The 15,527-nt window shown below is 36.3% G+C and overlaps 1 protein-coding gene across 1 annotated transcript in view; it reads right to left on the bottom strand.

Annotated features, from left to right (window-relative positions):
• Positions 1–2,010: 2,010 nt before the first annotated feature.
• Positions 2,011–15,527, bottom strand: part of zbtb20 (zinc finger and BTB domain containing 20) — a 32,724-nt gene continuing 19,207 nt past the window's right edge. Inside the window, exon 4 of the mRNA XM_044221577.1 lies at positions 2,011–14,028. Coding sequence (XP_044077512.1) covers positions 13,493–14,028 — 536 coding nt within the window. The 3' untranslated portion in view covers positions 2,011–13,492. The remainder of the gene's footprint in view (positions 14,029–15,527) is intronic.

Here is a 15,527-nt window from a genome sequence, read left to right as displayed (position 1 = left end):
GGGGAAGATTTCTTTCCTACAACGTCAGACGGAGGAGAAGACACCGTCGGCGAAACATTTTAGGGGTGACCCCATACAGACGCGGAAGTTGGTACGGTCCACCGTGGTTTTATTCCTCTCCTTGGCCAGAGATACTGAAGACTGACAGCAGGGGGCGTGTGCTGCAAACAAGTGCGAAACTCCCGCGTTCCCGTACCCTCTGCGCGTGCGCGTGGTTCTCAATGAGGAGTGTCTAAAGCTGAATCTGATTTATCTGCTTATCAGGATATTGTGACAAAGTATCAGGCGACAGCGTGTCCCAGGTGGACGCAGTGCCATCATAAACACCTGTGAAGTAAAATGCTAAGCAGTACACTTAAATACTGTAAGTACTGCTGCCTTTATGAATAGTTAATTAACTAGAAATTAGAGGTGTTGATACATTATAGGGTGTTGGTGTATCGCACTAGTCTGTATTGCAAGTTATCATTTGCTATTTTCATCATCTCCTTTTAGAAAATAGGACACTACAATATAGTGCAATACATCACTAACAAAATAAAGGAAGAATAGTTATGAGCATGAATAAATAAGCAAACACACTGTCTGGTTATTAAAGCAGCTAATAAAGTGGATGGGTACAGAATCATGTATATAATTTTGCAATGTGTCTTAAATTAATTTACCTCAGACTTTGTATATTTGTGTGTCGGACATTAATCAAAGCACATATATTGACAGTATGGCTGCAATTTATAATCAGGTACAAAGACTGTGATTAACTTTATATACAATGAAAAATATGTATAAAAATCACAAATCATTTTGTTAATTAGGTTGCCACTGTATTTTTCATTTACATCAACAGTATGGTTTTAGCCATAATATATGAACCTGAAAGCTACGAATAATTAAATATTCCAGAGTTAAATAAAAAAGAAGCCAGTACGAAGCAAACATCGTTTCCCCCAGACAAGCACATTCTGAATTCATAAACACTTTGGATTTATTCCACCGAATTAATCTTTCAAACCTATATTTCAATACAACCTGAATGCAGTATTACAGAACAATACAGAGCATCTTCTTTATCTGCTTCCTGTCTCCTTTTAGTTCTCTAATGTGTTTGACCAGATTACAACCTAAGTATAAGGATCTATTACTGTAACATTAACACAGACTGTATAACAATTTAATATCAAAAGTCAAATTAAAAATGGTCTGTGGTAAGTTCTGTTAAAGCTGGTTATGATCAGGAGTAACAGTACAGTAGTTTAAAACTCATTGGTTGGTTAATCTTGCAGCACACAAACTCAATCTGAGTATCAGTAAAAGCTAATATTGACGGCGGTCTGGTGGATGTGACACAGCCGACATGCAGTAGGCTAATGAGAGTGTGAAAATCTCTGCACTGTGCAGCAGCTCAGAGGTTAATGCAGACACCTCACAGCAGGACAAACCCAGGCTTTGGAAAATCTTTTCTGTGGAGAGGTTTACATGTTGTCAGCTTCCTCCCATAGTCCAAACACTTGTGAGTGAAGTGGACTGGATTCTTGAATTGCCTGTACAGTAGGTGTAACGTGATGTATGACTGTCATTGTTTATTAATCATTGTTAGATGTGTAATGGACTGGCAGCTTGTCTGGGTGTTTCCTGCCTTCTGGGATACAATCCAGCCTGTTGTCCAGGATCTCGTCACTTCCAACTGTATTTGGAATCAACACACCAGCAGGCTAATATTATTTATGGGCTTAATTTTCACTAATGCAGTTTTTTTTATTATTATTATATTGACTCCAAGAATAACATCTATCTATCTATCTGGTGTTGTGCATTCATTGGATGTCAGCCTGTAGATTTTTACAGTACAGTCATGTGAAAGGTCATGCGTGGAAACCTTTTTGCACAAACTTCACTGTTTTAAGGACAAAAGGTTACTTTTTGTATATATTTTTTGTATATTATGTGGGCAGTTTATTCATGAGCAAAACCACCAGGAGTAAGAACAGGAAAATAAAACAGCAACAAGACTTTCTGTGAAGTACAGGAAAGTACTAGTTTTTATTCCTTCATAATCAAACTTCACAAACAGCTTGAACTTGTACAATACCTCAGAGAGTGAAAATTACAAAAAAAGTGCTGGTAACATTTACAAAAATCATCCTTACTTAGCAACAATCAGTTTATTCTTCCACACTTTTTTTAGTCTTTTGTATTAAGGCTTAATACTTCTGTATAAAGTATATGCAAGATAAGTCTTCACAGTTTTTCGAAAAAAGTCACAATATTATGTAACATAATGAAGCTTTTACGGCTATTTTCTTTATAATAACAAATACACATCACTGGTAAATATATGTGAAATACAGGGCTTATTGTAAAATGGCAAGTAATGATACTGTTTGCTGAGATAAATTGATTCCACACACTGTTATAGGAAAGTTTTGACATACCATTGCTATAACTGAAGGAGGAGGAAAAGAAAATGATAAGCATAAACACTTGGGAGATCGCCTCCAAACTTTGGCACATCCCATGAAACAATTTCACAAAATATGAGATTTATTTTTGAAATCATACATATGGAAGAATAGCTAAACTGGCATAAAGTGAAAACATGCTGTGTAGTAAGGTGCTAAATCAGAGATATTACATTGCCAGCCTTTTTTTCCCACATGGACTGACATGAATAAGGTGCATTTGTAAGACTCAAAGCATGTAGGCCTTTCTTAGATGTCAACAAAATATGTAATAAATACAAGTTTTCAAAAACAACCTAAATTAATTTGACCAATAGTCTTGAGGCGACCTCTTATACTCATGCATTCCCATGGATTCAGAGAAATTAATATCTCTACTGCAGTTGTGTAACTCTCTAACTGTGGCATGTGAAAGTAAAAGCTGTATTGTATTCATGGTATGTGTTATTTGCTTATTTTTTCCTATTTTTATTTGCTTATTTTTTTGTGTTTTTTTTTAAACTGTTGAAATTGCGACAAACTTGATGAGTAAGGAGATGGAATTGAAAACTGAATGTGAAACTAAGCCAAGATATATTCACAAGATCCTCTAAGCTGCACTGGTTTACAGGTCAACAGATGAGAGCTCTAGCCCTAGACTTACCAATTTCACCCTCATGCATACTGTACGGTTAAAGTGACGCAACAAGCTTGCTTAAATAGTCTACATCACAAAAGCAATTTGGTTTTAGTGCAAACACAATTGGCTGGCTTCAGCTTCTCAATAATAACAAGCTCACCAAGGAGATTACAAGAAGGCACATACTTATGCTTCCTCTAACACGCAACATATTTAGACAAACCGCAACATCTTTCAACAACACCACAAAGCGGTGAAAACAGGAAAGCTACTACATCCAGATAAAATGGTGAAGTTTTGCTGTTCGTGAATTATTGAAAATTTTACACTTATCCATCAACTGCTGTTGTGAGTGACCTCGTTGAAAAAGGATGATACATTTTGGTGGACAAAGATTCTCTACATAAGTGGCCAATTATGCTGTGTTTATACGACAAAAGGTGCATTTGGAAATGATTTTTTCCTTCCTCCAAAACGTATTTTCGTTTATTAACGTATATTTATTATTTCACTTTAAAGCATTTCTTTTGTGACATCCCGGCAAAAAGCACTCAAAGTGACCAAATATGCAGAGAAGATGAGTGTTTTTAAGGGGAAACGTGTGCACGACAGTGGGCGGCTGGGTTTATCTTTTGGTATTTGTGTTTATCTTTAAATGTGTTTAGTCTGCTGTGTGATGAAGACAATCAACATTTGACTCATGGGAAATGATTCCTTCCCTCATAAATCCCGTCTCTCACTTCAGAGCTGCTTGATTTGTCCAAAACAATCACAGGAGGAAACAACAGTTTTAATGCCCCTCAAATCTGGACACTAATACTCGGGGTACTGCTGGGTAAAAAAACCTGCTACGAACAACAACATGTGGATGTCATGTGCATTTAAAAAGGTGACCGATTCTGTACCTTTGAATACAAAAACAACTTGTCAAATATCACCATTTACTCAGCATTGCCCCTGTGGGTGACAACCGTCACATACTATGGTTCAAAAATGTGTTGAGTGAATTATATTGCTTTTGATAGAAGGAGACCAAAATAAGTCTAGTGCAAATCTCTTTTCTGGTTTGAGAAGTGGTGTATGGTGTAATGAGACTCAACTGTCATATCTGCTCTTCCATAGCGAGAACATACCAGGTGATTTTGATAACTGGATAGCTGTCAAGTGGTATCCCTTTACGATTTTTCTGAATATTTAAGAGAGCACTCTGTCTTTTTCAGAAAAGAAAAAAAAATTCTGTCACCAGTCGATGCCATGCGACAATTTGGGGGGAAAACCCTAATACATATTTCCTATTATATATAACTCAATGAATGCAATTAACCAGCACAAAGGAAATGTCTTTACTTCTAACATCTAAATGACTATTTTGAGCGGAAGGACGGCGGCCATGTTAGTCACCCTCCCCAGTACAGCTGGGAGGATGTGCTTTGTCTGTCAGCTCACATCTGTATTAGCGGGTGTCGTCTGTGCAGTTATGTCTGTCAAATACATCTCTCAACTTGGAAATGTTGGAAAACTCACTCCAGTCCAGTGTTTGACAAATCATATTATAAAAATGTCCTTGCACATACATAAAAAAAAAACTTTATCCCCTCTTTCAAAACAGCAGTCAATACATTTCAAACAAGCTTGTTTCATAACAATAATAATAATAAAATACAAACCAACTTGGAGCATAAATTATCAAAAACAAACTGAAAACACATTACTGCAGCATATATTTCAGGGTTGCTTAGTTGTGATGTTAACTACCTTTACTACAACAGCTCCACTTCTGCCAAGTTCATAACTATATAGGAGAAGTATTTTTAGGGAAATAATAAAATATCAAGCTAACGTAGGCAAAAAGAGCCTAACAAAATATACACATATTTATAAGCACATCTCATAGTTCAACTCAAGTGCATGTTTACAAAAGCATCTACATACAAGATATGGCAGCAAAAAGCCTGAAAAGCCAGATGAAAAATAACCTAAGCTGCTTTGATTAGGACACATGTCATTTCTGATTTGTACTGTCAATCTTTGAGAAATTCTGTCGTCACCCCAGGTACAAAACATTGCCCGAATTACAGTAATTCAATTTCCTATTTTGAACACACAGGATGAAAAATATACAGCAGATTCACCTAGAATTAGACCATACAGTAATAAAATATTGTCAAATTTTGCCAAACGGTTTACATTCCGCTTGCAGATGATGCGTTGTTATTACAAAAATATATCATCTTGTAATCACTTTCATAAATATTTGGACCACATTATGATACTTAAATTCATGTTACAGTTTGGTTTTAATTACTTTTTATCATGTAGTGATGGCTGGCTCTGATGCTTTTCTTTTCAGCGAACATGAAAGGCTAATATTTCAGAGATCATGAGCACCTCAGCGAGATTTGACTTGAATTGCTGAGAGTGAGAGTTGTGTATCATTATTCTCTTTCCTTTTTTTTGGCTTAATAAACAACCTACAAATATGTGCAAACTTAACATCTTGGTCCATCTCAAGTATAAATGGCTAAAAATGTACTCTTAAGTCACAATGTCAGATTAGTATTTAGGGACAGCCTTAAAATATCAGAGGTGCCAATATTTGAAGAAAACTGCTATAACAAAAACTATTTAGATATAATCCAATGTGAAGGTGAACAGGTCTACACTGATTTGCTAAATGTGTGTATAGAAGACATAACCAATGATTATTGATGATTATGTTTTGTCAAGAGGAACAATGCAACATTTACAATCTTATACACGTTTTAACATGCGATAGTTTACATCACAGCTACTGTGTCAGATTCATTTTTATGTTTTGTTGCATTTCTTATAAAAAAATCTATTTTGGTCTACAATAGGCAACTTAACACAACCACAAAACTATAAACAACTGATCAAGTGACAAAAACATAGATGCATTTTCACAAGCACCCTGCAATGAGAAGAAAAACAAAGAAAACCAAAAAACAACTGTAGCAATCTAACCCAACCGTAGGAACCCCACACACATAGAAAAAAAATGTTATTTTCTCCATAAAACTTAAATTATCTTAACCCTTCTTTGGTTTGTGAAAACAAACATTGTCTAGTACAGTTTTTTTTTTTCATCTGACTTCTATTGATTAGCATGGCCCCGTTTTACAAATGACCACCACCTTTAGGAAGTGCTATTATATTTAATCTAAGTCTACAGACTACGTGCTGGCTGAGACAGTGACCAACATCGTGGTGAAGAAGAGCCTTGACTTCTCTCCTTTTGCTGCTTTTCTGTTTATTATTTTACGTCTCTGCACTATAAAATAGAGACCTACATAGAGAAACAGAGTGATAGCATAGTGCATGTTGTCTATAGAACCAGTCCACACAAGCATAAACTGTGCTCAAAGCTTATGGGGGTTGTGATCTCGTGGCAAAATTTGAATGAACAGCGAGATGAGATTAAAAAGCTGATCTATTTAAGGGAAATGCACATTTTTACTAAACTCTGATGTAATGGGCAATGTTTGCTACTATGTAATCAAATATCCAACAGAACGATTAAGCGCTGGAAATCCTTCTTGATGTTAGGTTAGTTAAGTGTGGAAAATGAACGCCAGACTAGGAGTTGGAATGTTCTGGACTTGAAGAGGAATGCATGTTTTTAGTTGCGCCGCTGCACACTTTAAAACTAATCGTCTCATCGGGCTGGACTAAGCCAAAAAGACTACAGCGTGTGAGAACACAAAGAGGCTCAATGTTTAGTCGTCAGAGGCTAAATCGCCTCAGCATTGTGATAAAAAAAAAAAAGATAAAGAAAGCCTGTTATTGAGGGACACTCAAAATATAGTTTGTGCTCCATCAAAAACAAAGTACCCCACTACAGGAAAAAGCTGTGTAGACAGGACTGCATGCTTCATTTGGACTGATGGATGGTAGTTACCTGATGATGATGTTTTATTAAAAATCTCATCAGGGTAGTGTAATAACTGCATGTTCGGAGAAAGTAATAATATAATCTAGATGTTGTTATAGCTTAGTTCGGCTGTGTTGTACTTTAAAACAGCTGCTTCACTGAATGTGCGTAAAGCTCAAAATCAAAACAGAATCTGGATGTTTGACGGTAAAATCTGAACAGATGCTGTGTGTGTGTGTGTCATAGTGTGACGGTTGGATGACAGGGACTAGCTTTATCACATTGCCTATATTAGTAATGCTTCATTTTAACATTAAATGTATTTGAAACTAAGCCTTCACAATGTGCATTTGTTAATCATAGCTGTTTTCTCCTATTTACTTGAAAACTATGCATTATGGAGGATTTAAAGATTCAAAATAAAGGCAATCAATCACCTACTTTTAGTATGTTGCAGGTTTTGATATATATTATGTTTATGTTATAGATTTTACAGAAATTTCTTACTTAAGAAGAATCTTTTATTTTTCATTTTTGTGCTTGGTTTTCACATCTAATTTAACAATAGCGGTATAATTAAAAACGTGCCTTTTTTCCCCTAAATTTGGCACAGTAACTAGGCTGGAGAAGGTTAGAGAGAAAACTGTGGTAATTAGTCCACTGGGGACAGAATAATAAGCCATCCCAAAACCTTTTATCTCGCAGCCACTCAACTTGATTTATGGTTTTCATTCTACTATATTTTCTTTTAGTTTTGTTTTCATGTTGTTAAACCAACCACTTAAAGGCATTTGAATGTTGTGTGTGTGTGTGTGTGTGTGTGTGAGAGAGAGAGAGAGTGTTCTCCATTGCCAAAACTTTCAATTTGTAATCTCATTTTGCCTCCAAGTAGTGGTTATAAATATCTACTTTGTTTCTTCACGTGGCTCGTTGCTTGCCCTTTACAATTTCAAGCTATACGTAAACAACAAGGCTGTCAGATAAAACTTTAATGATCGTTGTGGGGAAACTGGGCAATGGCTTGCATGTGGAAGGGCCTGTCATTGAGGTCAAAGGACACAGAGTGTACTTTGAACTATTAAAGCAGCTGCCACAGCTTACAGTAAGTGCCAGTGGAGGTAACTACTGCCATACTTATAGATGTTATTATAATCTGAAGAATGGCCATATTTACCAACAACAAGATTTAAATATCTAAATATTCGACTTGGATCATTGTGGCAGGCAGCGTGTTAACTTCACCTCTTCCAGTAGATGCGTGGCTCCCTCTGCTGTTCACAAAGTGCCACTGCCCTTTCCCCCCAAAACATACAGTACATTATATGGCTTGTTTGCAAATGGCAAAAAACTGAAACTAAAAGATGGCATGTATAAAATGCCAAACAGCAATGAGAGAGAGCAACGTGAATAAACAAAAATGGCTATTCAATTTTTCATATTTATTTTTTCCAGGTACCATCCGAACCTACTCAATGTATTTGTATATTTCATTTAAACATTAAAACATGATTGCATTTTATATCTTTGAATCCTCCAAACTGTATAAATGTTAGATAAAAAATAAAACTTGCAGATGTATCCTTTACTGTATATGAATAGAACATTTCAGGTATTTTAAAGGGTTCTCTTAGGATGTACTCGCAACCACCAGGTCTTAGCAGTAATAGTATAAATAGTACATTTATATTAGACCATTGTGTATATACTGTATCTGTGCAATGTAGGAGAGAAAAACTATGAATATTCTGTATAGTTGCTGTATGTACTGATAGGCACTTGATAGGCATATTCCCTATATCCCACAAGATACTGTATACTCTAGCTGCAATTCTGTCTTTATCAAACTATCTGAAAATGTATTCTCCAGCTGTGTGGAGATGGTGATACTTAAATATATATAGTATATTTGTAAGAAGTTATCTATTTCACTCTTATGTGTACTGTAGAAGGCCAAAATAAAAATGCAGTTAAGTATTATCTGAATGGTTTCACGTGTTATCTGTATTCTACTCTTAACTTTATTCAAGCTTAAATAAAAAAATCTGATTTAAAATGTGTGGAGACAGACTGAAAGACAAACAGGAAGACACATGCTTATCAGAATAAAATGAACCTGTTCCTTACTCAACATGACCCTCACCATTACTATCTTCCATTTCCTTGTTTTCATCTCAATGCAAAGCATATAAGCATATATAGTACACTGTGAAATATGACTCAATAACTGACTATCCTTTATCCAGTTGCGTGAAGCTATGTATGTATAAACAACACCACTATGATCACCATAAAAAAAGCAGGAGGAAGCCTGAAATAAAGAAGTATAACGATGAATTAAACATACTGCAAGAAGGACAACAATGTACTGTAGACCCTGTGTCTCTACACTAAGATAAACAAAACATGAACAGTAATATATTTGAAACACAATACAAACAGCTGCAGGCTCAAGGCTATTATCTACTTTTCAATATGTTTTGTTCTGGAAAATATGCCAACACTTTGCAAACATAAAAGTCTAGACTTATTTTTTTTTTCAAACTAACAACTAGAAGAAGCACAATTGAGATAAGGACTTATTTTCTGGATAATGTTGCAACTTTTCAACAATTTTTAACCGACTTTTTGCAACACTGAGAAAAGAGAATTAAGCACCACCACGAGTAGCTGAAGCAGTATAAGGAATATATAACTATGGACAGTGAAGAGCATGTGATGCTAATGCAACAGGGGAGGGGAGGGGGAGCCTGGGTATGCTATAACACGTTATGACACACTGGAGAGAAGGTTCTTCCCCTTCCGAGCCTGGTCTGCTATCAAACACCTTATGATACAAGAAGTCAACTGACAATGGGACGAGTTATTAGCCCTCATCCAGATAATGTTGAGATTGGCTACTTTTGTTATTCCAAATAAAAAAAGATAGAGAAACAATTGATAGTGTAATTCTGAAATCAAATATTTCAAAAACCAACATCGAGCTACTTAACCTACTATTTAGACCAATGATACCACAAAGCTGGTTGTACTCATCTAGCTACAGTCAATAGTGCATTTGATATATGTGTTTACACAAAATATGTAAAATTTAGGTGCCATGAAGGAATGCTAGATTACTGAATACATACATTACACTGAAACAATTCAATTAATGTCTCTGCCTTTGCTTTCAAATAAGTGATGATGTTAGTTTGGCAGTGTTTAACTTGGTACTGAACAGACTACAAACACCAACATCATGAGCTGTGTGCCATACATGTGGCAGTACTGTTGGAAAGAGATCTCGGCAGTTGCTAACATATTCTATTTAGTGCATTGTCTGTTAAGGCATGAGATTACCCTCCACGTGCTGTGTAGAGACAAATATAGCACTAGCATGCAGCAATATTGCCATCCTGGCAACAACAGCTACAAACAGGAACCATACAATTTAGGCTTATATGCACACCATAGGAGACAGGCCCAATCAAATGTTAAATAATGTGCTACTTTTACTGCGGACTAACCTCGCGCTTTTTCAGTATATTTCAGAATATTATATTACAGAATACAGAATCTCTCCAGGTCTCATTCATCACTTGACTTCACTTCAACTCACTCCACAGGGATCTGAAATCTAGTAGCAATTGTATGAAATTTAGCATCAAAATGCTGGACATAACTTCTCCAAACGGGTACAATGAAGTCAACAGTACTTGACCTACCTAGGCTTCAGTTAAATCTCAGAACACATGTTACAGGTGCCGTATTAGCCCAAAAGGTTTGGAGAGCTGCTTCTCATAGTACCTGTGTTGCATATTGCTAAGGAAGCCCTACAGTTCAGATATACCACTTATCAACAGTTTGATTAGGCTATATACCACACACAGACACTCACAGACATACAAACACTAAGGAAGGGACACAACCGTGTACAACTGACGGACAGATATCAAAGAAGCTGCATTCCATCACCTCCCCACACCTTTAAACCCACGGAAAGTTGTTCTAGGACACACATATCATTTATGTTACACACACACACATTATAAATGTATTATTATTAATAATATAATAATAGTTAATATTATTACCTCCGCCAACGGAGTTGGACGGGAGTTGTGTTTATTATTACTGTTGTTGTTTCACTGTTAATGTTGTTTGGCTTGGATGTTCTCATAAGAAAATTCTGTCTGTTTCTAAAGAAATGCAACTGAATAACTGTTATAGGGAGCTGACTCCATAAAAGAATGAATTCAAAGGTTAAAACATGGATGAGCACACGTAATGGTACATATTTAAATAAAAATAAATGCTTGCATTAACACGGCACAAGTATATACTGTAGGTAACTGCAAGCAATAACAAAAGCCAAGAACCGCTGAATTACTTAATGAATAAATTGAAACAAAGCTATTCTATTACATGTGAACTCTACAACCAAATGTTAGATTTAAAAAAAATCCTCTTTTCTAAAACTATAATATCTCTGTTAACAGTAGTGCACTTATTGGTTTAAGCAGTGCAACATATATGCAAGAAAATAATGCAGTCCACTTATCAAGATTTTAAAAAATGTTTTTTTTTTCCTTTGAAATTGAATAAAAGAAAATCATAGAAGTTCATTTAAGGAAAATGATTAAATATTAAGCACAGGCATTTTAAGAAAATGTGCAAAGTAGCACTTTGTTTTTTTAATCTACAGCAGGTCTTTTTAAGACCACTGTATGCAGTTATTCTTTTAACAATACAACTACGAAAGTGTTTGCTCACATAAATGAGCAAATCCTTCAGTTTGCAGTTGCAGGCAGTTGCATGTGTTTGTGTGTGTGTGTGTGTGTGTGTGTGTGTGTGTGTGTGTGTGTGTGTGTGTGTGTGTGTGTGTCTATTTTGAGTAAAAAGCAATACAAAACAATTAAAATATCAGAAATGAGCCTTAAGTGATGTGATGCATGGATGACAACTTGCGCACACTAGCTTCCAAATCTATTCTGTACATGCTGTGTCTAGGTTTTTAGAAAAATCAGGAATGTATACTATTGTCTAGAAAGTCCATCTACAACTTGTGGTATATCATGAAACAGTGTGATTTCAATGGAGCTACTTGTTTTGCTCTGAGAATGTATTTCCTTTCAAAACGTTGCATGCCATTTGAGCCTTCAGGGAGAGCCAATACATAAAGAGTAATGCATTTAGTTCCCACCTGCTGAAATGGCTTTGCAATAGTAATGAACAGGTTATACAGGGGTTCTAGGTTCAGGATGGCAATTATTTCCAATTCAAATTTGATTCAAATTAAATCCCTCCCTCTTTAACACGGTTCCAATCAACAACCCCCCCCCAATATTATAATTCGATTATCAAATTAAAACCATGTCGGCTACTCAATAACAACAATAGTTAAAGTGACAAATCCTTTTTTAATCTACATCCCATAACAGTCAGGTGCAAGTTGAGGAGCAGCAATTATGAAGGAGAGAGTTTAGTCGCATATGCCAGCCTGCCATAACTGTGAATGTGAAAGGCTAAAAAAACCATCAGCAAAAGAATCTTTCTTTTTTTCTTATGTTTTGAAATGGAAGAGGTCTACTAGCCTTAACAGTCTTTTAAGATATTAGTGGCAGTGTATGCAAATGACTTAAACTCCAAACTTCAGAAAAAAAGAAACATATTTTTGCTCAAATACTGTCTCATCAACACACCCTAATTGAGTAAACGTAATCTTAACCATCAAAATGCATGGACAATTACAAAACATATGAGAAATATTTGCCCCTGCCACCACTGACAGGAAGTTACATTTCAGTAAAATGATTGAAATTGGTACCTTGACAACAGCTTCATTATAATCCCTTAATACCATAGGAATAAATAAAACCCACTGTCAAATTAACTACTCTCCTTTTTTTATTTTACATAAGAAGGCAATCTTGTGACCATCAGTATTTTTAGAGGGAATATGTAGCCCAACCCCAGAAGATTTTTTGTTATTGTTGTTGTAAATTATACCACAGTAAGCTTGGACATGTATAGTTTCCAAACTGGTCAGTATGGGTTCACAACTGCCATGATTTATGTTTCATGGCAATGTACACACACACACACACACACACACACACACACACACACACACACACACACACACACACACACTTGGACAAACAGACAGACACATGCAAATACACTCAAACATATATGCACATGTATATTCATTCAGACATATCTACACTAAAGGTGTGTTTGTGTGTATGTGTTTCTTTCGTAGGCCTTTCGGTAGTGTTCAACACATAAATCAGTATTTTAGGAAAGCATACATTTAGAGGCCTGTAGTTAGGATCCATCCAGTAGATCAATATCAAACTACTAAGCCTTAAGGCCACCATCTTTTTTTTCTTTTAGAATAACAAAAAAAATCTTTTTTTTTTGGGAAACTTAATGTGCCAGTGTCTATACTCATTACTCTTCATACCTCAAAACAAGAAAAGGAAAATCTAGTGCCATTTTATTTGTCATTCTTTTTGAAAGAAGTTTATCTATTAGTACTTATCCATCGGAGACATGCATTCGCATGTGGTCATTGAAGTGCTCCATTTGGTCGAACTTGGCAGGGCAGACGGAGCACACGTAGGTGGTCCCTTCTTGGCAGCTCGCTTCTGCAGCTACACCCACTCCTGTTCCAACCCCAGCCCCTACTCCAGCACCTCCGCTCACTGGCATGGCGAGAGCCACCACTCCAGCTCCAGGCTCAGGGACAGCCATAGGGATGGGAATGGAGACTGGGCCCGGGGTACCTGCGCTCCCCGACAGCCCTGTGATGGCGCTGCCTGTGCTGTGCAGGGCCATGTGCCTCTCCAGCAGGGTCTTGTGTGAGAACTTCTTCTTGCAGATGTAGCACTCATAGGACTTCTCTCCACGGTGCAGCCGCATGTGGACATTGAGAGAGCTCTTCTGGGTGAAACGCTTGTTGCAGATGCTGCACTGGTAGGCCCGCACCCCTGTGTGTGTCACCATGTGTTTGATTAAGTAATCCTTCAGGGAGAACGAGCGCCAGCAGATGCTGCACTGATGAGGCTTCTCACCTGGATGTACATGCAAGACAAAAGCATTAAGGGGAAAAAAGAAGAGACAAATTTTGAGGATTATGTTTACAAAATATGGAAGAACTTGTGCAGCAACATTGGACGCCTGAAGCCAGCAGTGTTACTTTTCCAGTTCAGGAACATACCTCAGGCTAGAATTATTTAAACCTGTATTAGCTTTGTTATGATGCTGGTTCCACTAGATGCTGTTTGCTACAGCTTTGTGAGAAAAGGGTTCCTATAATGTAGCTCTGATACAGTTATTACAAAACTGTAACACAACTGTACAATTTCTATTTTATGAAAATTCAAAATTACTGTAATGACGTTACTACAGCCACAGTAAGGCGGAGCTACGAGGAATTTTGAAAAACACATACTAATGTTAATTGCCATATGATCACGAACCAAATAATTGATGCTTCTATTTGGTATTTTTTGTCAGTTTCTTAATAATAATAATAATAATAATAATAATAATATATAAGCTCATTTTAAATAATTGTCTCTGCTGACATTATGAGCTGTAAAATATGAACATATTAATAATTATGTAAAACTAACAGGTAGAGGAAGAGACTGACAACACTGCGAATAGGCAAGTTGTATCATGCAAGGTAATGAAGTCTTGTGTATCTACTGCGTGCTGCTGCAGCGGGCGAATTAATGTGTTGCTACCTGCTTTGATTTAATGAAACCAATAATTTATTTAACTTTAACTTTTTCACTTTTTTTTTTTTTTTGCTTGACCTGCTCCACGGGAAGATCAGAAGTCAGGGTCAGTGCAGAATGGAGCTAGCATATATATATTTATAACAGGTATATTTACTGTCTTGCTCTTCTTCAGGGCAGCAGATTTGCAATACAGTGACTCATACAAATGAAAAGCTATCTCTATTGTCTCTGACTGATTTTTGATTACAACCAATGACACATCACCTCTGCTGCACATGTGTATCATGCAATAGTACTGGGTGTGTATTGTACAGGTCCATATTTTTAGGAATTTGCATTCTTTTGTAATGACTGTTGAGGTTTTTCTCACCCTCATCTTGCATCGAGGTGTGACAGTGTAATTTATTACATTTGCCAAAGTACCTCTTGATTACCTTTTTTTCAGAAATAACAACACTTTATGTTGTATATGTATTAGATGTATGGTAAGCTCATAGGACACTATTATGCTAAATCACACTGACATCCTGTTAGTTTTTGACTAATAGTTTCTACAAGATTGAATAAAGGTAATCTGTCATTGGCTGCCGTGGGACGTTCAGATCTGGTTCATGGGACTGATCAGTCAGTGACTTTCCTTTTCAATATGTCATCACTCTGCACTCTGCACATTTGTGTAAGTAAAATAGGAAATTTGGTTTGAAATAGCTTTCATAGGTGGTTCTGGCCAAGCAATGGATTCTAATGAATAATAATGGCTATTGTGTTTTATGAGATCATCTAGTTATATGATATTTAATTCTTTCGTTCTGTGATGATGATTT

This window comes from Siniperca chuatsi, linkage group LG14 (genome assembly GCF_020085105.1).
Source record: "Siniperca chuatsi isolate FFG_IHB_CAS linkage group LG14, ASM2008510v1, whole genome shotgun sequence".
NCBI lineage: Eukaryota > Metazoa > Chordata > Actinopteri > Centrarchiformes > Sinipercidae > Siniperca > Siniperca chuatsi.
This window is presented reverse-complemented; position numbering and strand designations above follow the sequence as displayed.